Source organism: Symphalangus syndactylus, chromosome 18 (genome assembly GCF_028878055.3).
Source record: "Symphalangus syndactylus isolate Jambi chromosome 18, NHGRI_mSymSyn1-v2.1_pri, whole genome shotgun sequence".
In the NCBI taxonomy this organism is placed as follows: Eukaryota; Metazoa; Chordata; class Mammalia; order Primates; family Hylobatidae; genus Symphalangus; species Symphalangus syndactylus.
In genome coordinates this window covers 67,009,160-67,035,313 of record NC_072440.2, presented here as the reverse complement: position 1 = coordinate 67,035,313, position 26,154 = coordinate 67,009,160, and the positions used below count along the sequence as shown (strand labels likewise).

Sequence of the window (26,154 nt, the reverse complement as noted above, 5' to 3'; positions counted from 1 at the left end):
TTTTGTAGTGATGGGGTCTCTCTGTGTTGCCCAGCTGATCTCAACTCCTAGCCTTAAGCAATCCACCCACCTTGGCCTCCCATAGTGCTGGGATTATAGGCATGAGTCACTGCCTGGCCAAAAATTTTTTTATTTTAAACTTTAATTAATTTTGTGACTGGGTTATGGCACTGGCTAATTTTTGTGTTTTTGGTAGAGATGGGGTTTCACCATGTTGCCCAGGGTGGTCTTGAACTGCTGGGCTCAAGTGATCCACCCGCCTCAGCCTCCCAAAGTGCTGGAATTACAGGCATGAGTCACTGTGCCTGGCCAAAAATTATTTACTGATAAATATAACACAAATACAGAAAATGGCATAAAACAAGTGGGTACCCTAGTGAATTATTATATGGCAGACACCTTTGTAACCACCACCTGTTTAAAAAAAAAAAAAAAAAAAAAAAGATCTTGGCAGTCATTTCTGAACTTCCTTCCAAACCCACTGACTGCCCCTCAGAGAGTAAACTACTAGCTTGACTTGAATAGTAATTACTTTCTCACTTTTCTTCATGGTTTTATTACCCAACTGTGTATCCTTAAACACTGTATAGTTTAGCTTTGCTTGTGGGTTTTTTGAGCAGGATTATAAGCTACTTTCATTGTTTTCTTTATAGTTACCAACATTTTTTCAGATTTCCTAAAATGGTTCTATATTGCTTTCTTATTTTTAAAATTCATTGAGATATAATTCACATATTATACAATTCATTCAAGTGTGCAATTCAGTGGCTCTTATAATATTCACGGAGGGTTGGTTTTTTTTTTTTTTTTTAGTTTGGGATATGACCTCTATTGCCAGAGGGGAAGTAATATATGTACAAAACAAAATGTTTGTTGATATAACTTCTGCATCATAATTAAAATCCAGGCAGTATCTAAAAAATAGTCATCTCAATCAAAATCCACTACTTCCATTTGGGCATGGTGGCTCAGACACTTATAATCCCAGAACTTTGGGGGGTCGAGGTGGGAGGATTCCTTGAGTCCAGGAGTTCGAGACCAGTCTGGGCAACATAGTAAGACCCGGTCTCTACAAAAAGTAAAAAAAAAAAAATAGCCAGGTGTGGTGGTGCTTGCCTGTAGTACCAGCTACTCAGGAGTCTGAGGTGGGAGGATCATGTGAGCCTGGGAGACTAAGGCTGTGTAATTTGTGATTGTTCCACTGCATTCCAGCCTGGGCAACAGAGCCAGACCCTGTCTCAAAAAAAAAAAAAAAAAAGTAGAGTTCAAGACCAGCCTGGGCAACATAGTGAGACCTTGTCTTTAATAAAAATTTTTTTAAAAATTGGCCAGGTGTCATGGGGCATGCCTGTATTCCCCTGGAATCACCAACACTTAGAGAGCTGTTAGATTAATTGGAGACCTGAGATAATAAGAAATCCAGGCATCCTTTACATAGTTTTCTGTTGTTCTTTCTTCCCAATCAGAGACTTGCGAATGTGTGGAATGACACCATCACCAGCAATTGTAGCCTTGATGACAGAGTCCAATTCTTCTTCACTAATAGCAGGTTGCAGATGATGAGGGGTAATAGCTTTACCTTTAAATCTTTTAGTGCCTTTGATGTCACTTCAAGTATCTCTGCAGTGAGGTATCCAAGGATGGCTGCACTGTTCACAGTGGCAGTCATGACCCCACACATCCATGACTGGTCGTCCTACATTTCAGGTGTCTGTCTATGAATATGGCCCACCGGGAACTGTAAGGAGGCTCTCTGTGAGCGGGAAACAACCACCTTTGTCCTGGCCTTTCCAGTGTCCTTCTCAGCCTTACCACCAGCCTTGCAAGTTCTGCCGAAGCTCAAACAAGGCAGAGAAAGGGCTAGTCAGACACACAGTGAGATCCTACCACCTATTGCTTCGTGGCACGGTGATTCAAACTGCCCAGAGAGTTTATATTTTGTGTGTGTGTGGTAAAATATATATAACATAAAACTTACTATTTCATTTTAACCTTTTTTTTTTTTTTTTTTTTTTGAGACAGAATCTCACTGTGTTGCCCAGGCTGGAGGGTAGTGGCGTGATCTTGGCTCACTGTAACCTCCACCTCCTAGGTTCAAGTGCTGCTTGTGCTTCAGCCTCCCAAGTAGCTGGGACTGCAGGCATGCGTCACCGTGCTTGGCTAATTTTTTGTATTTTTAGTAGAGACAGGGTTTCACCATGTTGGCCAGACTGGTCTTGAACTCCTGGCCTCAAGGGACCCACCTGCCTTGGCCTCCCAAAGTGCTAGGATTACAAGTGTGAGCCACTGCACCTGGCCCTTTTTTTTTTTTGAGACGGACTTTTGCTTTGTCGCCTAGGCTCAAGTGCAGTGGCACGATCTCTGCTCACTGCAACCTCCACCTCATGGGTTCAAGTGGTTCTCCCGCCTCAGCCTCCCAGGTAGCTGGGATTACAGGCGTGTGTCACCACGCCTGGATAATTTTTGTATTTTTGGTAGAGGCAGTCTTTCACCATGTTGGCCAGGCTGGTCTCAAACTCCTGATCCACCTGCCTCAGCCTCCCAAAGTGCTAGGATTACATGCATGAACCACCACGCCCGGCCTATTTTAACCGTTTTTAAGTTTACAATTTAGTACCATTAAGTACATTGACAATGTGTAACCATCACCACTATCCATACCCAAAACTTTTCATCATCCCATGTGGAAATTCTTTTTTTTTTTTTTTTTTTTAATTGATTTTTTTTGCATACAAAAACAATAAACATTTTCTAAAAATACATACAAACAAAAAGATGCGTATCAAACATATTAGGAAGGTTGCACATGGGAAGTCAGGGAATAGAAATGGGGGTGGGAGTTAAAATAAATGAGAGAGGGACTTTATATGGATCAGTGATAATAACTCAATCCTCTATTTGACAAAGAAGAGGGAGAAGGAAGAGGAAGAAAAAGAAAGTGGGATAAAGGATCAGAAAGGGAGGAAAATAGAAAAAATTAGAGTATGACTCCAGGGTAGACCTGTTTTGTTGTCATTGAGTTGGTTGGTTGGTTTGTCTGTTGTATTCTTCATGTTTCGCCAAGTTGGCCAGACTGGTCTCGAACTCCTAGCCCGAAGTGATCAACCCGCCTCGCCCCCCAGAGTGCCGGGACCACAGGCGTGAGCCACCACGTCCAGCCCGCACATTGCTTCTGGCCTCCGTGGTAGACCTCCCAGACGGAGCGGCCAGGCAGAGGAGCTCCTCACTTCTACCCAGACACGGGGCGGCCGGGCAGAGGGGCTCCTCACTTCCCAGACGGGGCGGCCAGGCAGAGACGCTCCTCACTTCTTCCTAGACGATGGGTGGTCGGGCAGAGGCGCTCCCCACTTCCCAGACGATGGGTGGCCGGGCAGAGGCGCTCCTCACTTCCCAGACGATGGGCGGCCGGGCAGAGGCGCTCCTCACCTCCCAGACGATGGGTGTCCAGGCAGAGGCACTCCTCACTTCCCAGATGGGGCAGCCGGGCAGAGGCGCTCCCCACCTTCCGGATGTGGCGGCGGCCAGGCAGGGGCTGCAATCCCAGCACCCTGGTAGGCCAAGGCAGGCGGCTGGGGGGTAGAGGCTGCCGCGAGGCCAGACCACGCCACCGCACTCCAGCCCGGGCAACACCGAGCACTGGGTGAGCCAGACTCCGTCTGTAGTCCCAGTACCTCGGGAGGCTGAGGCGGGCAGAGCACTCGGCGTCAGGAGCTGGCGACCAGCGTGGCCAAGATGGCGAACGCGTGCCTGCATCCAAAGGAGAAAAGGCAGGCAGCGGTGGCGCGCGCCGGCAGTCCCAGGCAGTCCGCGGCGCGGGCAGCAGCAAGCCGAGTAGATTGTAGCCTGCGCCAGAGAGGGAAGGAAAGAAAGGAAGGAAGGAAGGAAGGAAGGAGGAGGAAGGAAGGAAGGAAGGAAGGAAGGAAGGAAGGAAGGAAGGAAGGAAGGAAGGAAGGACGGAAGGAAGGAAGGAAGGAAGGAAGGAAGGGAGGCCCCATGTGGAAATTCTGTATTCATTAAATGGTATCTCCTCATTCCTCCTACCCTAACCCTTTATAACCTTTATTATACTTTCTGTTTCTAAGAATTTGCCTGTTCTAGACATCTCACGTAAGTGGAATCATATGATATTTTTCCGTTTGCGTCTGGCTTATTTCAGTTAGCATAGTGTTTTCAAGGCTTCTGTGTCAGAATTTTATTCCTTTTTTTTTTTTCTTTTGAGATGGAGTCTCGCTCTGTCACCAGGCTGGAGTGCAGTGGTGTGATTTCAGCTTACTGTAACCTCCACCTCCCATGTTCAAGCAATTCTCTTGCCTCAGCCTCCCGAGTAGCTAGGACTACAGGCATGCGCCACCATGCCCAGCTGATTTTTGTATTTTTAGTAGAGACGGGGTTTCACCACGTTGGCCAGGATGGTCTTGATCTTTTGACCTTGTGATCCACCTGCCTGGGCCTCCCAAAGTGCTGGGATTACAGGTGTGAGCCACAGTGCCCGGCCTTATTCCTTTTTATAGCTCTATAATATTCCATTGTGAACTATAGACCATTTTTTTTATCCATTATCAGTTTATGAACATTTGGGTTGTTTCCACCTTTTGGCTATTGTGAATTATGCTGCTGTGAACATTGTGTACAAGTTTTTGTGTGGACATATGCTGTATTGCTTTTATAATAAGAAAATAAATATTTTTAAAGCAGAAAATTCAGGCATAGGATACATATCTCATTGTAGTAATAATTATTTGCTCCTTCACATTCCTTCTACTGCCAGTAAATACAGTGATATTTTCTTTTTATAATGTAATTTCCTGTACAGATTGTCTTGTTAAGGAGGGCCATTTACAAATGACCAGTATTTGGCCAGAGTCTCACCCACCTTCAGTGTAAATGTATAAACTGATGATGCTATGTTTTAGAAATTAGAAACCACTCTCCCAAATCAGGAGGAAAAAATCCAGTTTTAATTTCCAAGTTAACAAAATTCAATATATGTATTGTGGTTCCATAAATTTATTTTATGAAGTTGAGCCTGAAGAGCAAGCCAGTCTGTCATCACACCTTAGAAATTCAGGTATCTGAATAGTAAACAGTTTGTCTTTAGAGTGTGAAGTCCGTTATCTCTTTTGATTCCCACAACCCCAAGCAATATTATTTCCATTCACAGGGGAGGATACTGAGGGTAGGAAAAATCAAGTGATTTGCCATAAACTTCAAATCTGTGAAGTCCGTTATCTCCTTTGATTCCCACAACCCCAAGCAATATTATCTCCATTTACAGGGGAGGATACTGAGGGTAGGAAAAAATCAAGTGATTTGCCATAAACTTCAAATCTGTGGAATCAGGGTGTTTTTTTACTCCAAATCTTGATGTATTTCTACTATTCTACTCTTTAACTGGCAATTGTAAATGTTCTTTGTAGATTAAGCAAGTGATTTTTGTATTAAACCTAAGTCGCACAATAGCACACCATGGCAAGGACTACTATTTTTTTTTTTTTTTTTTTTTTTGAGATTGTGCCATTGCACTCCAGGTCAGGGATTCGAGACTAGCCTGGCCAATATGGTGAAACCCTGTCTCTACTAATAATACAAAAATTAGCCGGGCTTGGTGGCGTGCACCTGTAGTCCCACCTACTTGGGAGACTGAGGCAGAAGAATTGCCTGAACCCAGGAGGCGGAGGTTGCAGTGAGCCGAGATGGCGCCATTGCACTCCAGCCTGGGCGACAGAGTGAGATTCCATCTCAAAAAATAAAAATAAAAATAAAAAGTGTTCCCTTTTCTCTGCCTCCTTGCCAGCATTTGTTATTTTTTTTTGGTCTTTTTGACAATAGCCACCTAACGAGAGTAAGATGACACCTCATTGTGGTTTTCATTTGCATTTTCCTGATAGTGGTGTTGAGCATTTTTTCGTATATTTGTTAGCCATTTGTATGTCTTCTTTTGAGAAATGTCTATTCAGAGAATCTGCTCCCCCCACCTTTTTTTTTTTTGAGACAGGGTCTCACTCTGTCACCCAGGCTGGAGAGTACAGTGGTGGGATCTCAGCTCACTGCAACCTCTGCCTCCCAGGCTCAAGCTATCCTCTCAGATCAGCCTCCGGAGTAGCTGGGACTACAAGCATACACCACCATGCTTGGCTAATTTTTTGTAGAGATAGGATTTTGCCATGTTGCCCAGGCTAGTGTTAAATTCCTGGACTGAAGCCATCTGCCTGCCTCAGCTTCCCAAAGTTGCCCCTTTTTTAATTGGATTTTTTTTTTTTACTGTTGAGATGTTTGAGTTCTATTCTGCATATTAATCTCCTGTCAGATAGTTTGCACATATTTTTTGTAATGTTTGTAATCTCATTCTTTTTTTTTTTGAGATGGAGTCTTCTCTGTCACCCAGTCATGAGTGCAGTGGTACAATCTTGGCTCACTGCAACCACCACCTCCCGGGTTCAAGTGATTCTCCTGCCTCAGCCTCCCGAGTAACTGGGATTACAGGTGCATGCCACCACGCCCAGCTAATTTTGTATTTTTAGTAGAGATGGGGTTTCACCATGTTGGCCAGGCTGGTCTTGAACTCCTGACCTCAAGTGATCTGACCACCTTGGCCTCCGAAACTGCTGGGATTACAGGCATGAGCCACCACGCCCAGCCTGTAATCTCATTCTATAGGTTGTCTTTTTACTCTGTTGATTGTTTCCTTTGCTGAGCAGAAGCTTTTGAGATTATCCCATTTTGTTTATTTTTGCTTTTGTTGCCTGTGCTTTTGATGTTTTATTCATAAAATCTTTTCCTAGATGTTTGAAGTATTTCTTCTCGTAGTTTTCTAGTATTGGATCTTACATTTAGGTCTTTGATCCATTTTGAGTTGATATTTATATAGGGTGAGAGGTGGGGGGTCTAGTTTCATTTTTCTGCATGTAAATATTCACTTTTCTTTTTCTTTTTTTTTTTTTTTTTTTTTTTTGGAAACAGAGTCTCGCTGTCGCCCAGGCTGGAGTGCAGTGGCGCGATCTCGGCTCACTGCAGGCTCCGCCCCCTGGGGTTCACGCCATTCTCCTGCCTCAGCCTCCCGAGTAGCTGGGACTACAGGCGCCCGCCATCTTGCCCGGCTAATTTTTTGTATTTTTAGTAGAGACGGGGTTTCACTATGTTAGCCAGGATGGTCTCGATCTCCTGACCTCGTGATCCGCTCGCCTCGGCCTCCCAAAGTGCTGGGATTACTGGCGTGAGCCACCGCACCCGGCCCAAATATTCACTTTTCCCAGCACCATTTATTAAGGAGGGTGTCCTTTCCCCAATGTTCTTGGAGCCTTTGTCAAAAACAAATTGGCACTGGGTGCGATGGCTCACACCTGTAGTCTCAGCACTTTGGGACACCAGGATAGGCAGATCACTTGAGCCTAGGAGTTCAAGACCATCTTGCGCAATGTGGCAAAACCCCATCTCTACCAAAAATTAGCCAGGTGGTAGCATGCACTTGTAGCTGCAGCTCCTCAGGAGGCTGAGGTGGGAAGATCACCTGAATCTGGGAGGTCGAGGATGTGGTGAGTCGTGATTGCATCCCTGTACTCCAGCGGGGCAACAGAATGAGACTCTGTCGCAGATAGATAGATAGATAGATAGATAGATAGATAGATAGATAGATAAAGTAGCTTAATAACTTGATACTCTCTGTTCTATTCCATTGGCCTATGTGTCGGTTTTTTTTATGCCAGTACCATGCTGTTTTGGTTACTACAGCTTTGTGGTTTATTTTGAAGTCTGGTGGTGTGATGCCTCCAGCTTTGTTCTTTTTGCTCAGGATCACTTTGGCTATTTGGGGTCTTTTGTAGTCCTATACAATTTTTAAGATGTTTTCCTATTTATGTGAAGAATGTCACTGGTATTTTTATAGGGCCTGTGCATTTTAGCATGTTCTTTCGTCCTCTGTTCTCAACCTTTTTCTGCAAATTGGTAACTCGATTTAGAGACTTAATTAGATTTAAGTTTTATTTTTTGGGAGTAGTACAAGGTAATTTTATAGAAGCAAAGCAGTGAACAGTACCATACTCAAATATGATACCTGTATTAGATCGTTCTCATGCTGTTATGAAGAAATATCTGAGATAAGTAATTTATAAAGGAAGGAAATTTAATTGACTCACAGTTGTGCATTTCTAGAGAGGACTCAAGAAACTTACAATCATGGTGCAAGGGGAAGCAAACACGTCCTTTTTCACATGGTGGCAGGCAAGAAAGTGCAGAGTGAAGTGGGAGAAAGCCCCATATAAAACCATCAGATCTCGTGGAAACTCACTCACTATCATGAGAACAGCATGGGGGAACTACCCCCATAATCTAATCACTTTCCATGAGGTCCCTCCCATGACATGTGGGGATTATGAGAGCTACAACTGAAGATGCCATTTGGGTGGGGGCACAGCTAAACCGTATCAATACTTATGTTTTGTTGTTGTTGTTGAGACAGAGTGTCACTTTGTCGCCCAGGCTGGAGTGCATTCAGCTCACTGCAACCTCTGCCCCCTGGGTTCAAGTGATTCTCGTGCCCCAGCCTCCCGAGTAGCTGGGACTACAGGCGTGTGCCACCACACCTGGCTAATTTTTGTATTTTGAGTAGAGACGGGTTTTCACCGTGTTGTCCAAGCTGGTCTCAAATTCCTTAACCTCAGGTGATCCGCCTGCTTCAGCCTCTCAAAGTGCTGGAATTACAGGCGTGAGCTACCATGCCTCGCCATCAATACCTATGTTGGAACTATCAGGGAATCTTATTTTTTTTCTTTCTTCCTGTCCTGTCTTGTCCTGTCCTGTTGCCTTGGCTGGAGTGCAATGGCGTGGCTCACCGCAACCTCCGCCTCCTAGGTTCAAGCGATTCTCCTGCCTCAGCCTCCCAAGTAGCTGAGATCATTACAGGCACCCACCACCACATCCGGCTGATTTTTGTATTTTTAGTAGAGATGAGATTTCGCTGTGCTGGCCAGGCTGGTCTCAAACTCCTGACCTCAGGTGATCCTCCCGCCTTGGCCTCCAAAAGTGCTGGGATTACAGGCATGAGCCACTGTACCTGGCCAAGAACCTGTCTTTAAAAAAAAAAAATTAGATTGCTTCTACCTTTTGGCTGTTGTGATTAATGCTTCTACCTTACTTTTTATAGTTACCCCGTGGCCTGCAAATATGTTCACGCTTGACTTTCATTTCTTTAAACATATTCATTTTAGCATATACAGCTGTGTGTGTGTAAAGAAAAAGGGGTATGTGGGAACAGTCTGTTCGTTCTTCACAATTTTGCAGTAAACTTCAAATTGTTCTTAAAAAATAAAATCTGGCCGGGCGCGGTGGCTCACGCCTGTAATCCCAGCACTTTGGGAGGCCGAGGCGGGTGGATCACGAGCTCAGGAGATTGAGACCACGGTGAAACCCCGTCTCTACTAAAAATACAAAAGATTAGCTGGGCGCAGTGGTGGGTGCCTGTAGTCCCAGCTACTCGGGAGGCTGAGGCAGGAGAATGGCGTGAACCCGGGAGGCAGAGCTTGCAGTGAGCCGAGATCGCGCCACTGCATTCCAGCCTGGGCGACAGCAAGACTCCGTCTCAAAAAAATAATAATAATAAAATAAAATAAAATCTAGGAGACTGAGTGTGGTAGCTCACACCTGTAATCCCAGCATTTTGGAAGGCTTAGTTGGGAGGATTGCTTAAGCCCAGGAGTTCAAGACCAGCCTAGGCAACATAGCAAGACCCTATTTCAAGAAAACAAAAAATAAAATAAAATTTTAAAAAAAGTATATTAAACTTTGTGTGTGTGTTTGTATATACATATGTGTGCTTTACCCTTAGTGCAGATATTCTGAAGCAAGAGATCAAGAGTGAGATCAGGCCAGGTACAGTGGTGCATGTCTGTAATGCCACCCCTTTGGGGGGCTGAGGCAAGAAGATTACTTGAGCCCAGGAGTTTGAGACTAGCCTGGGCAATGTAGTGAGACCGTGTCTCTAAAAAAATAAAAATAAAAAATTGGCCGGGTGCGGTGGCTCAAGCCTGTAATCCCAGCACTTTGGGAGGCTGAGGTGGGTGGATAACCTGAGGTCAGGAGTTCAAGACCAGCCTGGCCAACATGGTGAAACCGCGTCTCTACTAAAAATACAAAACTTAGTTGGGCACGGTGGTGGGTGCCTGTAGTCCCAGCTACTAGGGAGGCTGAGGCAGGAGAATTGCTTGAACCTGGGAGGCGGAGGTTGAGTGAGCTGAGATCGCGCCACTGCACTCCAGCCAGGGCAACAGAGTGAGAACCTGTCTCAAACAAAAGAAAACTGTGTTAGACCTAATGACTCCAGGGGGTACCCTACAGCTCTGTAGTTCCTGCCTAGAGCTCACCCAGCAGTACCCACCTCTAGTGGTTGGCCAATATTTCTGTCAGATTGGGCTGCTTATTATCCTTGAAGCATAGGTATTGTCAGTCTCAATGAGCTTATCTGTTTAATTTTGCTTGTATATTAAAAGTATTTGCATCACATGCAGAGCTAACTTTATTCTCTCCTTGCCTCCTTCCTCCTCAAATTTAAGGTATTTTAAGGATGGTGCCGTTAAGAAACCTTATTCTGCAAAGACACTAACCAACAAGAAGTTTTCTGCATCCTTTGGGATCCGGAGGGAGTTACCTAGTACCAGTCATCTAGTGCAGTATCGTGGCACACATACTTGTACCCGACAGGGCCGGTTAAGAGAACTGCGCATCAGGTGAGCTTATGAGTGGCCACCAGTCTATGGGTACTTTTCTTTTGTTCTCCCTTCTTGGTTAAAATGAGGGAATGATTCTTATTCTCCCACCACAATTAGTGGGAGATCTTGATGCCTGTTCTTTATAGTAGAATGTGCAGATGAAAAGGATATTCAGGAATCTGCAGACATAAAATCTGTCATTGAGTGTTTTCATTTCTCCACTTGTGCCTCGCAATATGACGCTATCAAGATTCTTCCAGAAAAGTCTAACGTGGTCCAAGAAAGAAGGAACTACTCTTTTTGCTACTGTTTTTTCTCCCTGGATTTTCTGGTGAATTCTGGAATAGCTGTAACACTTCTGCTACTCTTGATTAGGTATATTGAAGACATCCATTTCTTCATTCAAAAATTTATCAGGCCAGGTGTGGTAGCTCATACCTATAATCCCAGCACTTTGGGAGGCTGAGGCAGTGGATCATCTGAGGTCAGGAGTTCCAGACCCCGTCTCCACTAAAAATACAAAAAATTAGCTGGGTGTGGTGGTGCACACCTGTAATCCCAGCTACTTGGGAGGCTAAGGCACAAGAATTGCTTGAACCTGGGAGGCCGAGGTTGCAGTGAGCTGAAATTGCTCCACTGCCCTCCAGCCTGGGTGAGAGTAAGACTCTGTCTCAAAACAACAACAGATTTATCTGGTGCTTACCGATGCCAGGTGTTACGCTAGATGCTGAGCATATAAAGTGACTAAGATCGTCTTGGTTTATGACTTAATGAGAGTTTAAAATCAGGTAGGCTTGATAGACTGTTAAGCCACAACAATAAAGTGAGATTAGTGCAATGAGAGGAAAAGGATGTGGTACCACAGGCAAATATGGCGAGAACAGCCACAATAGTATAGCCAGCAGTTACTCTCTGGAGGAAGTAGAGTTTAAGCTGAGCCCTGGAGGATAATGTAAGAATAAGCCAGATAAAGGGCAGGAGAAGGTGTGTTTTAAGTTGAGCTCAAGGTTTCACTCTGTAAGACAAGCCACCTTTGGCCGAGCATGGTGGCTCACGCATGTAATCCCAGCACTTTGGGAGGCCGAGGTGGGTGGATCACGAGGTCAGGAGATCGAGACCATCCTGGCTAACACAGTGAAACCCCGTCTCTACTAAAAATACAAAAAATTAACTGGGCGTGGTGGCAGGCACCTGTAGTCCCAGCTACTCTGGAAGCTGAGGCAGGAGAATGGCGTGAACCCAGGAGGTGGAGGTTGCAGTGAGCCGAGATCACACCACTGCACTCCAGCCTGGGCGACAGAGCGAGACTCCATCTCAAAAAAAAGAAAAGAAAAAAAAAAAGACAAGGCCGGGGGCGGTGGCTCACACCTGTAATCCCAGCACTTTGGGAGGCCGAGGCGGGTGGATCACGAGGTCAGGAGATCGAGACCATCCTGGCTAACACGGTGAAACCCAGTCTCCACTAAAAATGCAAAAAATTAGCCAGGCGCAGTGGCAGGCGCCTGTAGTCCCAGCTACCAGCTACTCGGGAGGCTGAGGCAGGAGAATGGCAGTGAACCCGGGAGGCGGGGCTTGCAGTGAGCAGAGATTGGGCCACTGTACTCTAACCTGGGCGACAGAGCAAAACTCTGTCTCAAAAAAAAAAAAAAAAGACAAGCCACCTTTGTGCGTATACCAGTATACTGGAGGTACTATAAAGCACCAATTTCTGCTTTCAGGGACTCACAGTGCAGAGGGAATGACAGACACCCTGTGAGCTGATCACTGTGATATGGTGTCATAACATTACAGGAGGGGTTTGAACAGAGTGCTGAGAGTACGCAGCTGCTCACTCTGTTTACATTGGAGAAGGTTCAGGCATTTGCCGGGCATTTTAGGCTGGAAGAATAATGTGAACAAAAGAATTATGATGTACTTCCTGTACCTCAGTTTTGAAGTTTTTATCTCTTCATTGACAATTTATATTGAAAATATTTTTTTAAAATAATCTGCTTGATTTTAGCTTTATAAATCTGCCCCATCTTATGCCCTGTATGATGCAAAATTAGCTATGATACCGCCTTTTGATTCATACTAACGTCCCTCCCCCTGAGACCTTAAAGGCTTCCTTTCCTTTGCAGAAAACCGATGATGTAAGCCAAATGGAATTTTAAAATATGTATATCCCTTTTTTCCTTCTTTCAGATGCGTGGCCAGAAAGTTCTTAAATTTATGGATTCGAATGACTTTTGGAAGAGTATTTCCCTCTATTGCCAGGTAGTATTAGCTCAGAACAACATAACTGTATTGAGTTCATTCTAGGGTTTTCTTTTATATTAAGCCTGTACATAAACTTCATTATGGCTTGTGCTGTTACATTCCTCTCTTGTTCCTCCCCAGCCTCCAGTAGGCAGAAGCAGTCCCTAATATAACCATGTAATACAGTGGTAACTTCATACCTGTTAGTTGACTGCAGCTGCATTCATGGTGAGCTGTGAATGTTATCTACAAAGTAGCCAGTGAAGGTTAAGTTTTAGTGTTCAATGGTGTGGCCTTTAGCTACTGTGGCCTTCAGCTTCAAAGAAAAAGAAAGAAAGAAAACATAACAAGCAAGTGACCAAATGAAAGAATCAGGCAGGGCACGGTGGCTCATGCCTATAAACCCAGCACTTTCAGAGGCCGAGGCGGGCGAGTCACCTGAGGTTAGGAGTTCGAGACCAGCCTGGCCAACCTGGTGAAACCCTGTCTCTACAAAAATTAGCTGAGCAGCCAGGCATGGAGGCTCATGCCTGTAATCCCAGCACTTTGGGAGGCCAAGGTGGGCGGGTCACCTGACGTTGAGAGTTCAAGACCAGCCTGACCAACATGGAGAAACCCCGTCTCTACTAAAAATACAAAATTAGCCAGGGCTGGGCGCGGTGGCTCACGCCTGTAATCCCAGCACTCTGGGAGGCCGAGGCGGGCAGATCACGAGGTCAGGAGATCGAGACCATCCTGGCTAACATAGTGAAACCCCGTCTCTACTAAAAATTACAAAAAATTAGCCGGATGTAGTGGCGGGCGCCTGTAGTCCCAGCTACTCGGGAGGCTGAGGTAGGAGAATGGCGTGAACCTGGGAGGTGGAACTTGCAGTGAGCTGAGATCGCGCCACTGCACTCCAGCCTGGGTGACAAAGCGAGACTCCATCTCAAAAAAAAAAAAAAAAATTTGCCGGGCGTGGTGGCACATGCCTGTAATCCCAGCTACTTGGGAGGCTGAGGCAGGAGAATTGCTTGAACCCTGGAGGCAGAGATTGTGATGACCCAAGATTGCGCTGTTGCACTCCAGCCTCGGCAACAAGAGTGAAAGTCCCTCTCAAAAAAAAAAAAAAAAAAAAATTAGCTGAGCGTGGTGGCATACACCTGTAATCCCAGCTACTCGGGAGGCTGAGGCAGGAGAACCACTTGAACCCCGGAGGCATAGGTGTGGTGAGCCAAGATCGCGCCATTGCACTCCAGGCTGGGCAACAGAGTGAGACTCAAAAATTTATTTCAAAATAAATGAATAAAAATAAGAATAAAACAGAATCATACTTAAGTAAACCAAGATAGATAAGATCTCTCTGGGAAAAGTGTTTGCCCAAGAGAAGTAATTGAGCTCTTTCAGGGCACTGGTGAGACTGACAGATTGGCTTGATCAAGTGCAGAACCTGGGGAAAAAAATTGGCTTTGGCAAAGAAGTGAAATTTTAGCGAGGAGCAAATCCCTCTGTCATAGCTTCATTTCGTATAGACCAATGCTGCCGATTGCTGTGGTTTTGGGTTATAATTGCTTTAGCTGCAGTGCTGAGAGTGGACTGCAAGAGAGTCACAGGAGTCAGGGACACTGTACAGAATGCAGGGGAACTGGAGAGAAGGGACCAGTGCAAGGTATGTTTCAAAAGGAGAATTGGCAGCCTTTGAGAATGTAAGCACTTCTTAAAAACTGAAATGTCTTGGGTTCCCTCCTGCTCCCCTCTCCCCTTTTCTTTCCCTTCCTGTAATCTTTCCTGTTTCATTTTTTGACAGTCTGACTCCTTCATTCAATGTCTCAAGCAAACTTGGCCTGTGTGTGTTTTCTGAAATCTTTTTATTTTTTTTATTTTTATTATACTTTAAGTTTTAGGGTACATGTGCACAACGTGCAGGTTCGTTACATATGTATACATGTGCCATGTTGGTGTGCTGCACCCATTAACTCGTCATTTAGCATTAGGTATATCTCCTAATGCTATCCCTCCCCCCTGAAATCTTTTCTTTCTATACTTTATGAGGGGCCCTGCTGTTCCATCTGCTCCTTTTTGTATGTTTACAGTGAAGCTCCTGATGTGGCTGTGTTACCGGCCAGGTCTAGGTCCATTCTGCCCATGTGTGGTAAATCAATCACTGTGACACAGGTTTTGCAAAAGAGAAAAAACTTACTTGCAAGGCCACTGAGCAAGGAGGTGGGAGAACAGGTCTCAAACCAGCCTCCCCAAAGATAAGCCTTAGGGATATTTGTGGGTTAGGGAAGTGGGGTGGTTTAAGGTGTGGGGAAAGGTGATTGGCAGTGGGGAAAATGAAGTAACATTCATTGCGCACAAGTGTAGTCAGGGTTCATGGCATGTCATAGGACACATGTACAGAAAATAGAGGCATTAACATGATCCGAAGGTGGAGTTTTTGGCCCTCAGGCATCAAAAGACCCTCTTGGGGTCCTTCACAGGCCCAGTTGAAGGGTTGGTGGTCTCTATCAGTTTGAACTGTACAGGAGCTAGCTCAGGTTCCTGAAGAATAACTGAAGTGACCATGCCATGGTGACCTATGAATGTTATCTACAAAGTAGCCAATGAAGGTTAAGTTTTAGTGTTCAGGCTGGGTGTGGTGGCTCCCGCCTGTAATCCTAGCACTTTGGGAGGCCAAGGCAGGCGGATTACTTGAGGTCAGGAGTTTGAAACCAGCCTGGCCAACATGGTGAAACTCTGTCTCTACTGAAAATACAAAGAAATTAGCCGGGCATGGTGGCGGGTGCCGGTAATCCCAGCTACTAGGGAGGCTGAAGCAGGAGAATTGCTTGAACCCAGGAGGCGGAAGTTGCAGTGAGCCAAGATCACGCGACTGCACTCCAGCCTGAGCAACAGAAAGAGAATCTGTCTCAAAAAAAAAAAAAAAAAAAGTTTTAGCGTTCAGTGGTGTGGCCTTCAGCTTCAAAGAAAAAGAAAAAAAAAAGCAGCAAGTGACCAAAAGCAAGCAGGGCAGCTGAGCTGATCATGTTACCCCCTTGTTTTCAGCTGTAGCCCGTCCCAGCTGCAAGTGCTAGGCATTGTTCACCTCTATTTTACCTTCTCCTGAATCTTGGGCATGTCATCCTTCACTGCCTTGGTAGCTTTTTAGTGCCTTAAATAAATTTTTTTGCTCTGCTTTTTTTGTTGTTCATTGGGAGAATTGATCTAAATTGCTATTGTCAGAATTCTCTCTTTTTTGTTTAATTCATTGCATATTCTATTGACTTCTCCACTGTTACCTTAGAAGTTATATTCTCTTTTACTCTTCCTTTACTGACTGTCCTGATAAGTTACAAATGTGAATGTGTATTTTCATTCAAATACGAATGTATATTTGTAACTTACCAGAATCTAATGTTAATTGGTTCTTTACCCTCTTCCTAGATAAGACAGTCCTTAGAATACTTTAGCTCTGCCCATCTCTCTCTCTTTGTGTATATTTTTAAATCTATAAAGCATTATTACTCTCATTTTATTCTATTTTATTTTTTGAGACGGTCTCGCTCTGTCGCTCAGGCTGCAGTGCAGTGGCACAATCTCATCTCACTGCAACCTCCACCTCCTGGATTCAAGCCTCGGCCTCCTGAGTAGTTGGGATTACAGGTGCGAGCCACCACACCCAGCTAATTTTTGTATTTTTGTAGAGACAAGGTTTTACCATGTTGGCCAGGCTGGTCTTGAACTCCTGATCTCAGGTGATCTACCCGCCTCGGCCTCCCAAAGTGCTGGGATTACAGGCCTGAGCCACTGCGCCCAGCCTATTATTCTCATTTTATATAGCCAATATTTATTTAGATTTATTCACATATTTACCCTATTTACCCTTCCTTTTTCATTTGTTTTTCTTTTTTTGCCTCAACATTACAGCAAATATTTACCCTTTCTGTTGCCTTTTTTCTTTCTTCTCACATTTCCAGGTTTCTATCTGTGATAATTTTCCTTCTCCTATCAGAATGTCCCAGAGTATTTTCTTTCGGGTAGGTCTGCTGATGAGAAATTCTCTCAGATTTTGTCTGTCTAATTCCATCTTCACCTTGGAAGGATATTTTCACTGGGTATGGAAGTCTGGGCTGCTGTTTTTTTCCCAGCACTTCAAAGGTATTCCTATGGCTTCCATTTCTAAGCTGTTAGTCTAATTTTTGCTCTTTTGAAGATTCATTGCATGTCTTAGTTTTCAGAAGCTTTGAATTTATTTTCTTATAATCTTTTATCTCATTTTGAGATTGTAAACAAGGTTTTTTTTTTTTCTTTTTTGTGAACAAATCTTTCTGGTATACTTGTGTTTATATGCATGTTATTCTACTCCTTATCTTCTTTCCTCATATAACTTCAAATGCTTTTTTTTTTTTCCCGAGACCACATCTCACCCTGTTGCCCAGGCTGGAGTGCAGTGGCATGATCTCAGCTCAGTGCAACCTCCGGCTCCTGGGTTCAAGCAATTCTCCTGCCTCAGCCTTCCACATAGCTGTGACTACAGGCACCACACCCAGCTAATTTTTTTATTTTTAGTAGAGACAGGGTTTCACCTTGTTGGCCAGGCTAATCTCGAACTCCTGACCTCAGGTGATCTGCCCAACTCAGCCTCCCAAAGTGCCGGGATTACAGGCATGAGCCACTGTGCCCGGCCTCAAATGCTTTTTTATTTCTTTTTTTTTTTTTTTTTTTTTTTTTTTTTTTTTTTTTTTTTTTGAGACAGAGTGTCGCTTGTTCTGTTGCCCAGGCTGGAGTGCAATGGCGCGATCTCGGCTCACTGTAACCCCTGCCTCCTGGGTTCAAGCGATTCTCCTGCCTAAGCCTCTCAAGTAGCTGGGATTACAGATGCGCGCTACCACAGCCAGCTAATTTTTGTATTTTTAGTAGAGACAGCGTTTCACCATGTTGGTCAGGCTGGTGTCGAACTCCTGACCTTGTGATCCGCCCGCCCTCGGCCTCCCAAAGTGTTTGGATTACAGGCGTGAGCCGCCACGCCCGGCCTTTTTTTTTTTTTTTTTTTTTTTCTTTTTTTCTTTTTGCTGAGACAGAGTCTCGCTCTGTTGCCTAGGCTGGAGTGCAGTGGCACGATCTCGGCTCACTGCAACCTCTGCCTCCTAGATTCAAGCGATTCTACTGCCTCTCCTGCCTCAGCCTCCCAAGTGGCTGGGATTACAGATGTGCACCACCATGCTCGGCTAATTTTATTGGTTATTTTTATGTGAAATTAGTTTTCCTGAATTTTAATTTTTAAATTTATGTGTCTATATATTTTTTAGAGACGAGGTCTCGCTGTATTGCCCTGCAGTGGTGTGATCATAGCTCACTGCAGCCTTGAACTCCTGGGCTCAATTAATCCTTCTGCCTCAGACTCCCAAGTAGCTGAGACTGTAGGCACAAGCCACCACGCCTGCCTTATCATCTTGAACTTTTAGAGTGAGTCAAGTTTCGGTTAAGTTTTACTAATTTCATAGAACTCCTTCTTCCGTTGTTTTTGTTTAGGGTTCAAAAATATAGTGACTTTTTTTATGGGGTATCCTGGTTTTGTTCCCTTACCACACTTGGTCTGGATCTTCTTTTTCCTTGTCTCTTTTGACCCTCTCCTGCTTAAATTTTTTTCTACCCGTGGCTGTTTCTCCTCCATTTGAAGCCCTGTCCTAGAAGGGTACCCTGGCAGATCAGTTTTGAGATTCCCTAGGGGCTGGACTGCTCTAGCTGTTTCAGTTCTTATATGAGCCCTGGTGCTGGAGAGGATAAAAGTCATAGTTTCAGCTGCTAGTCTCAAATTGGGCCTCTGTACCTTCCAACGACTGCTCATTGGCTATTTCGGGGTTCTCCTCTTGTTAGGTTCCTCAGATGCTACTCGGGGATCCAAAGATTGAAAACTGTGTTGCTACCTCCACTATTTTCCTAAAATCCATTTTATTTATTTATTTATTTTTGAGACGAAGTTTTGCTCTTGTTGCCCAGGCTGGAGTGCAGTAGCACGATTTTGGCTCACTGCAACCGCCACCTTCTGGGCTCAAGCAATTCTCCTGCCTCAGCCTCCTGAGTAGCTGGGATTAAAGGTGCACGCCATCACGCCCTGCTAATTTTTTGTGTTTTTAGTAGAGGCAGGGTTTTACCATGTTGGCCAGGGTGGTCTCAAACTCCTGACCTCAAGTGATCCACCTGCCTTGGCCTCCCAAAATGCTGGGATTACAGGCATGTGCCACCGTGCCTGGCCCTAAAATCCATTTTTTACGCAATTTTATTTATCTATATTTGAGCCATATTTGACTGGGAACCTCTTTTCAAATAATGCCTTCCAAGTCCTTGGGAAATGCTGATTGTATGTTAGAAGTACATTGACTCTAAGAGAAAGTCTAACAATGGCTGAAACAAATTGAGATTTGTTTTTTTCTGTTTTTTTTTTTTTTTTTAAATTAACTTTTTTTTACTTTTAGAGACAGGGTCTCACTATGTTTTCCAGGCTGGTCTTGAACTCCTGCGCTCAAGTGATTTTCCCTGCTCTGCCTCCCAAAGTGTTAGGATTACAGGCATGAGGGGATTTACTTTTTTTTAACAAGTCACCTGGAGATTGGCAGTTACTGGTATTGCTTCAGCTGTACAGTGATGTCGTTTTAGACTCAGGCTTCTAGTACCTTTCTAGTTCAACATCCTTAGCACATTGGCCCTTTATCCTCATAGGTAACACTCCTTTTTTTTTTTTTTTTTTTTTTTTTTTTTTGAGACGGAGTCTCGCTCTCTCACCCAGGCTGGAGTGCAGTGGCGCGATCTCGGCTCACTGCAAGCTCCGCCTCTCGGGTTCACGCCATTCTCCTGGCTCAGCCTCTCCGAGTAGCTGGGACTACAGGCGCCCGCCACCACGCCCGGCTAATTTTTTTTTGTATTTTTAGTAGAGACAGGGTTTCACCGCGGTCTCGATCTCCTGACCTCATGATCCGCCCGCCTCGGCCTCCCAAAGTGCTGGGATTACAAGCGTGAGCCACCGCGCCCGGCCTCCTCATAGGTAACACTTCGTAGTTGCAAGATGACTATTCTAGCTTTACACAGGAAGGTGGGGGTAAGAGTGGCGTCAGTTTGATCTCTTTATCAGGAAAGAAAACTTCCCTGGAAGTTCCCCACTGCATTCTGCTTCTGCCTCATTGGCCAGTGCTTTGTCACTGGCCACCTTTAGCTACAGAGGAGTTTGGGAAAGAAACCTTTCTGGCCTCTGTAGTGGATACTTATGAGAAAAAGGGCTTGGCAGTGGGTGTTGGGTTAGCCAGTGACTGCTAGCTAACACTGCCACACTGCTTTAAAACATTTGCATTATGCTGTTTTTCACGTCTTCGCTCTTCAGTGGTAGCCGGGTGTAGAGGAAAGAATACTGGACTAGAATTAAGGAGACCTGAGCTTTGGTTCTAACCCAGGCCCTAGCTAATTGTTTGATCTGAGGATAGTTATGCCTGTAGGCCTCAGTTTTGCAAATTACAGAATGATAGAGTGAGAATATTTGTTTTCTAAGCAGCTACCAGAATTAGAATTCTAATACTGTGTTTCCATTGACTTAGAAACTTGTGAAGGGATAGTTATTTTCTAATATCTATCAATATCAAATATCAATCTGTTAAAATCAAGTAGGTTCTTTGTTACTTGGGGGAACATTGGGCATCCTGATCTTTGTTTTTAGGCTTTTTCTATACTGAGTTATTTATTTCTCAATTTTAGGAGTGTTAGGCGGGAATAATATCGTACCACAAACTGCAGAATAATGCCTTTATGTGTTTAAAGTTTTAGCTTTGTTTTTTTTGTTTGTTTGTTTGTTTGTTTTTGAGACACAGTTTCGCTCTTGTTGCCCAGGTTGGAGTGCAATGACGCGATCTTGGCTCACTGCAACTTTCGCCTCCCAGGTTCAAGCAATTCTCCTGCCTCAGCCTCCCAAGTAGCTGGGACTACAGGCATGTGCCACCATGCCCGGCTATTTTTTGTATTTTTAGTAGAGACGGGGTTTCACCATGTTGGTCAGATTGGTCTAGAACTCCTAACCTCAGATGATCCACTCGCCTCAGCCTCCCAAAGTGCTGGGATTACAGGCATGGGCCACTGCTCCCAGCCTTAACCTTTTTTTTTTTTTTTTTAAGTACAATTTCCATTTTATTTTTCTCTAGAGAATAATTTTTCTTCAGTCCTTAAGGACACAGCTTCTTAATGAGTTTTAGTGGGAGTCATGGGGCAACGCCTGCAGGTAGAAATTAGGGTGTGGGTATTCAGTTCTAGCGGTCTTCAGGAGATTGATTTCTAACTACTTTGCTGTGAATGGCACAACTCACATATTAAGGTAGCTTCATATATGGCTTGGGTAGCACCTAGGCATCAAAGATCCTCACTTCAGAAATGTCCCTGACTGCTGCAGCCTCTACTGTGTTTCAAATGATGAATTTCTCCTGTTTTTGTTAAAGTCACTAAATTTGCTAAAATCAATGATGAATTCCTAAACTTTCTTTAACTTGACCTACCAGGTAGCATTAGAGAGTCCATCATTTCCTTCTTCTAGAATCCCTTTCTTCTCCCAGGTTCTAGTTACCATCCTCTTGTGTTTTTTCTCCTACCTGTTTGACTGCCCCTTCTAACTCTCCTTTGTTGATTCTTCCTCATCTAAATATCCCAACACCTAGTCTTTGCACTGCTTCTCTAGCTGCCTCACAACCGAAATCTCATTAAATCTCACAGTGATTCTCAGACGAGTATGCCCAGCCAAGACCTCTGCCTTGAAACTCTGGACTTTTACATATGTGATAACTCCACTGGGTGTCACACAATAGTATATCCGAAACTGAAATCGTCATCTTCCCCCTCTCAGTTAGTGGAAACTCCATCCTTCCAAGTGCTCAGGTCAGAAACGGTGAAGTCATCCTTCACACCTCTTGTTCTTTCACACCCCAATTTAAAATGCCAAATGCCAAAATCATGTTGCTTCAACCTTCAAAATGCATTCAGAATCCAGCCACTTTTCAGACCTCCAGTAGCTACCACCCGGTCCAAGCCATCAGCATCTCTCCCCCGAGTGACTCCAGTGGCTCCTCATTGGTCTCCTGCTTCCTGTCTTGCCCCTAGTCAGTATCTTCTCAGTAGGTAGTCTGAGTAAATCAAGTCACATCGTTCTGTCAAACTTCCAGTGGCTTCCTGCTGAAAGTAAAAGCCCAGAGTCCTTACTGTGGCCTACAAGACCAACCAACTTTTTGTGTCACCTATTGATTTTGTTTTTCATTTCTGCTGTCATATTTTTAATTTCCAAGAGCTTGTTTTTGTTCTCTGCATGTTCCCTTTTTAATTTCCAAAAGCTTCTTTTGTTCTCTGCATGTTTCCTTTCTTTTTAATAGTATCCTGGAGGCTCAACATTTTTTGAGGATAATGTGGTTTAAGATTTTTATCTGCTTACACTGTGTTTCTTCTAAGATCCTTTTTTCTTTGTATTTTTGGTCACTGTCATGTTGGAGCCTTTCCTCAAATGTCAAGAGATTCTTTATTGTCTGTTTATATTTAAGAGCAGGGCCCTAAAAAGCTAATTTTAGAAGCCTTTTTTTTTTTTTTTTGAGACAGGGTCTCACTCTGTTGTCTAGGCTAGAGTGCATGGCATAATCTCAGCTCACTGCAACCTCTGTCTCCTGGGTTAAAGTGATTCTCCTGCCTCAGCCTCCAGAGTAGCTGGGATTACAGGTGTGCACTACCACGCCTGGCTACTTTCTGAATTTTTAGTAGAGATGGGGTTTCACCACGCTGGTCAGGCTGGTCTCAAACTCCTGACTTCAGGTGATCTGCCTTACCTTGGCTTCCCAAAGTGCTGGGATTACAGATGTGAGCCACCACACCCAGCCAGAAGCTTTTATATGTAAGCATGAGGACTTATAACTTGAAGGCTTCACTGTAGGTTTTTGGGGCAGATTTCACCAGGGAATCTAGCTGTGTGCATCTCTGAAGGCCTTTCCCCTTAGGTTGATCAGTTTTCCCCAGACAAAAGAGATACCCTCCAACTCCTTCTGGCATGGGGTGGGATTGAGATGAAGGTGGTAATTTTTTAATTTTTTTATTTGTTATTTATTTATTTTTATTTTATTTTATTTTATTTTAATTTTATTTTATTTTAATTTAATTTTATTTTAATTTAATTTTATTTTTTATTTTATTTTATTTTATTTTATTTTATTTTATTTTATTTTATTTTATTTTTGAGATGGAGTCTTGCTCTGTCACCCAGGCTGGAGTGCAGTGGTGCAGTTGACTCACTGCAACCACCACCTCCCAGGTTCAAGCAATTCTTCTGCCTCAGCCTCCTGAGTAGCTGGGATTACAGGTGCCCACCACCATGTCTGGCTGATTTTTGTGTTATTAATAGAGACGGGGTTTCACCCTCTTGGCCAGGCTGGTATCGAACTTTTGACCTTGTGATCCACCCACCTCGACCTCCCAAAGTGTGGGGATTACAGGCGTGAGCCACTGCGCCTGACCTACAATTTTTTTTTTTTTTTTTTTTTTAACAGAGTCTTACTCTGTTACTCAGGCTGGAGTGCAGTGGCATGATCTCGGCTCACTGCAACCTCCACCTCTCGAGTTCATGTGAGTTGCCTGCTTCAGCCTCCCAAGTAGCTGAGACCATAGGCATGCACCACCAGGCCTGGCTAATTTTTGTATTTTTAGTAGAGATGGGGGTCTCCTGTTGGCCAGGCTGGTCTCGGACTGCCCTCAAATGATCCACCCACCTTGGCCTCCCAAAGTGCTGGGATTACAGACATGACACTGCGTCCAGCCGAAGGTGTTAATTATAAGCTTGGCTGCAAGCAGGGAAAGGGATGGTGGGTGTCATTGTTCAGTATGTAGACTTTTGGTCTAGGACCATCTCCCAAGCTTTGCCTAGTATTCTGGAGTCCAGTTCTCCTCTGGCTCACCTCTCCAGAGATATACCTGAGTCTCTGCTTGAGTGAATAATGGGATCCAGGGGCCGACCCACTTCTGACACATAGGCTTGCAAACGATCTTGTGTTTTCATCTCAATCCATAGCTCCTCGCCTCCTGATGCTTCTCATTTCCACCCCTTTCTGGGGCCTGTGCCACCAGCTGGGTGCTTCTTGTCTCCCTTCTGCCCCCACAACAAGACACTTAGTTCTCTCCTTTATCTGGTGATTCATCTGCCACTCTCTTGCCTAAAATTGACTAAAATTTGTTGACAGCTCTTGTCTGTCACCCTTTCTCCTGTTCTCTTGGTCTTTATAGGCTTACACCTTTTTGAATACATTTGCTGTTATTTAATGCAGCGTGGGGAATGGAAGGAGGTAAATGGATATGTTCATTTTACCATGTGCAAATGGTTCCTTTTTATTATAGTTTTTTAGAATTGTAGGCAGGCCGCGGTTGCTCGCGCCTGTAATCCCAGCACTTTGGGAGGCCGAGGCAGGCGGATCACAAGGTCAAGAGTTCGAGACCAGCCTGGCTAACATAATGAAACCCCGTTTGTACTAAAAATACAAAAATTAGCCAGGTGTGCCTGTAATCCCAGTTACTCAGGAGGCAGAGGTTGCATTGAGCTGAGGTGGCGCCACTGCACTCCAGCCTAGGTGACAGAGCAAGACTCCATCTCAAAAAAAAAAAAAAAATTGTGAATAAGTCTGTTCAACAATCTTTCAAATATTATAGAAATGTACAGTTTAGGCCGGGCGTGGTGGCTCACACCTGTAATCCCAGCACTTTAGGAGGCCGACATGGGCGGATCACGAGGTCAGGAGATCAACACCATCCTGGCTAACATGGTGAAACCCCATCTCTACTAAAAATACAAAAATTAGCTGGGCGTGGTGACAGGCACCTGTAGTCCCAGCTACTCCAGAGGCTGAGGCAGGAGAATGGTGTGAACGCGGGAGGCGGAGCTTGCAGTGAGCCGAGATCACGCCACTGCACTCCAGCCTGGGTGACAGAGCAAGACTCCGTCTCTTAAAAAAAAAAAAAAAAAAGAAATGTACAGTTTAGGAGCCAGTCTCCTATAATCTACCCCCACACCCCCCGAGAGAGAACCACTGGCATTAGTTTGATATTCTGGAGTCTTTTCAGGCTTTTAATATGTATGATATAATCATTTATGTATGCATACACACATGCTTGTTTATATGTACACAAATGTGTATGTATGTGTGTGTGTGTGTATATATATTTGATGTATTCCAACATATGGGTGCTATAAATACATAAAAATAGGCCGGGCATGGTGGCACATGCCTGTAATCCCAGCACTTTGGGAGGCCGAGGCGGGCGGATCACCTGAGGTCAGGAGTTCAAGCCCAGCCTGGCCAACATGGTGAAACCCCGTCTCTACTAAAAATACAAAAATTAGCTGGGCATGGTGGTGTATGTCTGTAATCCCAGCTACATGGGAGGCTTAGGAAGAACCGCTTGAACCCAGGAGGTGGAGGTTGCAGTGAACTGAGATCGTGCCATTGCACTCTAGACTGGGCAACAAGAGGGAAACTCTGTCTCAAAAAAATACATATAAATACTATTATTTATTTATTCATTCTTTGAGACAGAGTCTCACTCTGTCACCCAGGCTGGAGTGCAGTGGCCTGATCTCAGCTCACTCCAACCTCCACCTCCTGGGTTCAAGCAATTCTTGTGCCTCAGCCTCCCAAGTAGCTGAGACTACAGGCATGCACCACCACGCCCAGCTAATTTTTGTATTTTTGGTAGAGACGGGGTTTCGCCACGTTGGCCAGGCTGGTCTCAAACTCCTGACCTCAAGGGATCTGCCCGCCTTGGCCTCCCAAAGTGCTGGGATTACACGTGTGAGCCACTGTGCCTGACTTAATTTTTTTTTCTTTTTTTTTTTTTTGAGATGGAGTCTTGCTCTGTCACCCAGGCTGGAGTGCAGTGGCGCATCTCAGCTCACTGCAAGCTCTGCCTCCCGGATTCATGCCATTCTCCTGCCTCAGCTTCCCGAGTAGCTGGGACTACAGGTGCCCGCCACCACGCATGGCTAATTTTTTGTATTTTTAATAGAGATGGGGTTTCACCATGTTAGCCAGGATGGTCTCAATCTCCTGACCTCATGATCCGCCCGCCTCGGCCTCCCAAAGTGCTGGGATTACAGGCGTGACCTAATTTTTTTAAAAAGATACCATATTATACATACCATGCAGTGACTTTATTTTTTCACCTAATCACCTTCTGAGGCATCTGTCCCTTCAGTACCCTTAGC

At 44.6% G+C, this 26,154-nt stretch overlaps 1 protein-coding gene and 1 pseudogene across 44 annotated transcripts in view; one reads left to right on the top strand and one right to left on the bottom strand.

Annotated features, from left to right (window-relative positions):
* Positions 1 to 26,154, top strand: part of SFI1 (SFI1 centrin binding protein) — a 132,192-nt gene that overhangs the window by 35,296 nt on the left and 70,742 nt on the right. For 26 of the 44 annotated variants that reach the window (XR_010117152.1, XR_010117150.1, XR_010117153.1 and 23 more), the window contains 2 exons: positions 10,545 to 10,718; positions 12,885 to 12,956. The exons of 4 other annotated variants lie outside the window; for them this stretch is intronic. Coding sequence is in view for 36 of the 40 variants with exons in the window: in XM_055251589.2 (XP_055107564.2) it covers positions 10,545 to 10,718; positions 12,885 to 12,956 (246 nt within the window). In the remaining 4 variants the exon portion in view is untranslated. The remainder of the gene's footprint in view (positions 1 to 10,544; positions 10,719 to 12,884; positions 12,957 to 26,154) is intronic. 14 more of the 44 variants (XM_063623504.1, XM_063623499.1, XM_055251601.2 and 11 more) reach the window with 1 other exon arrangement.
* On the bottom strand, positions 1,402 to 2,675 carry LOC129468496 (histone H2A.Z-like; annotated as a pseudogene).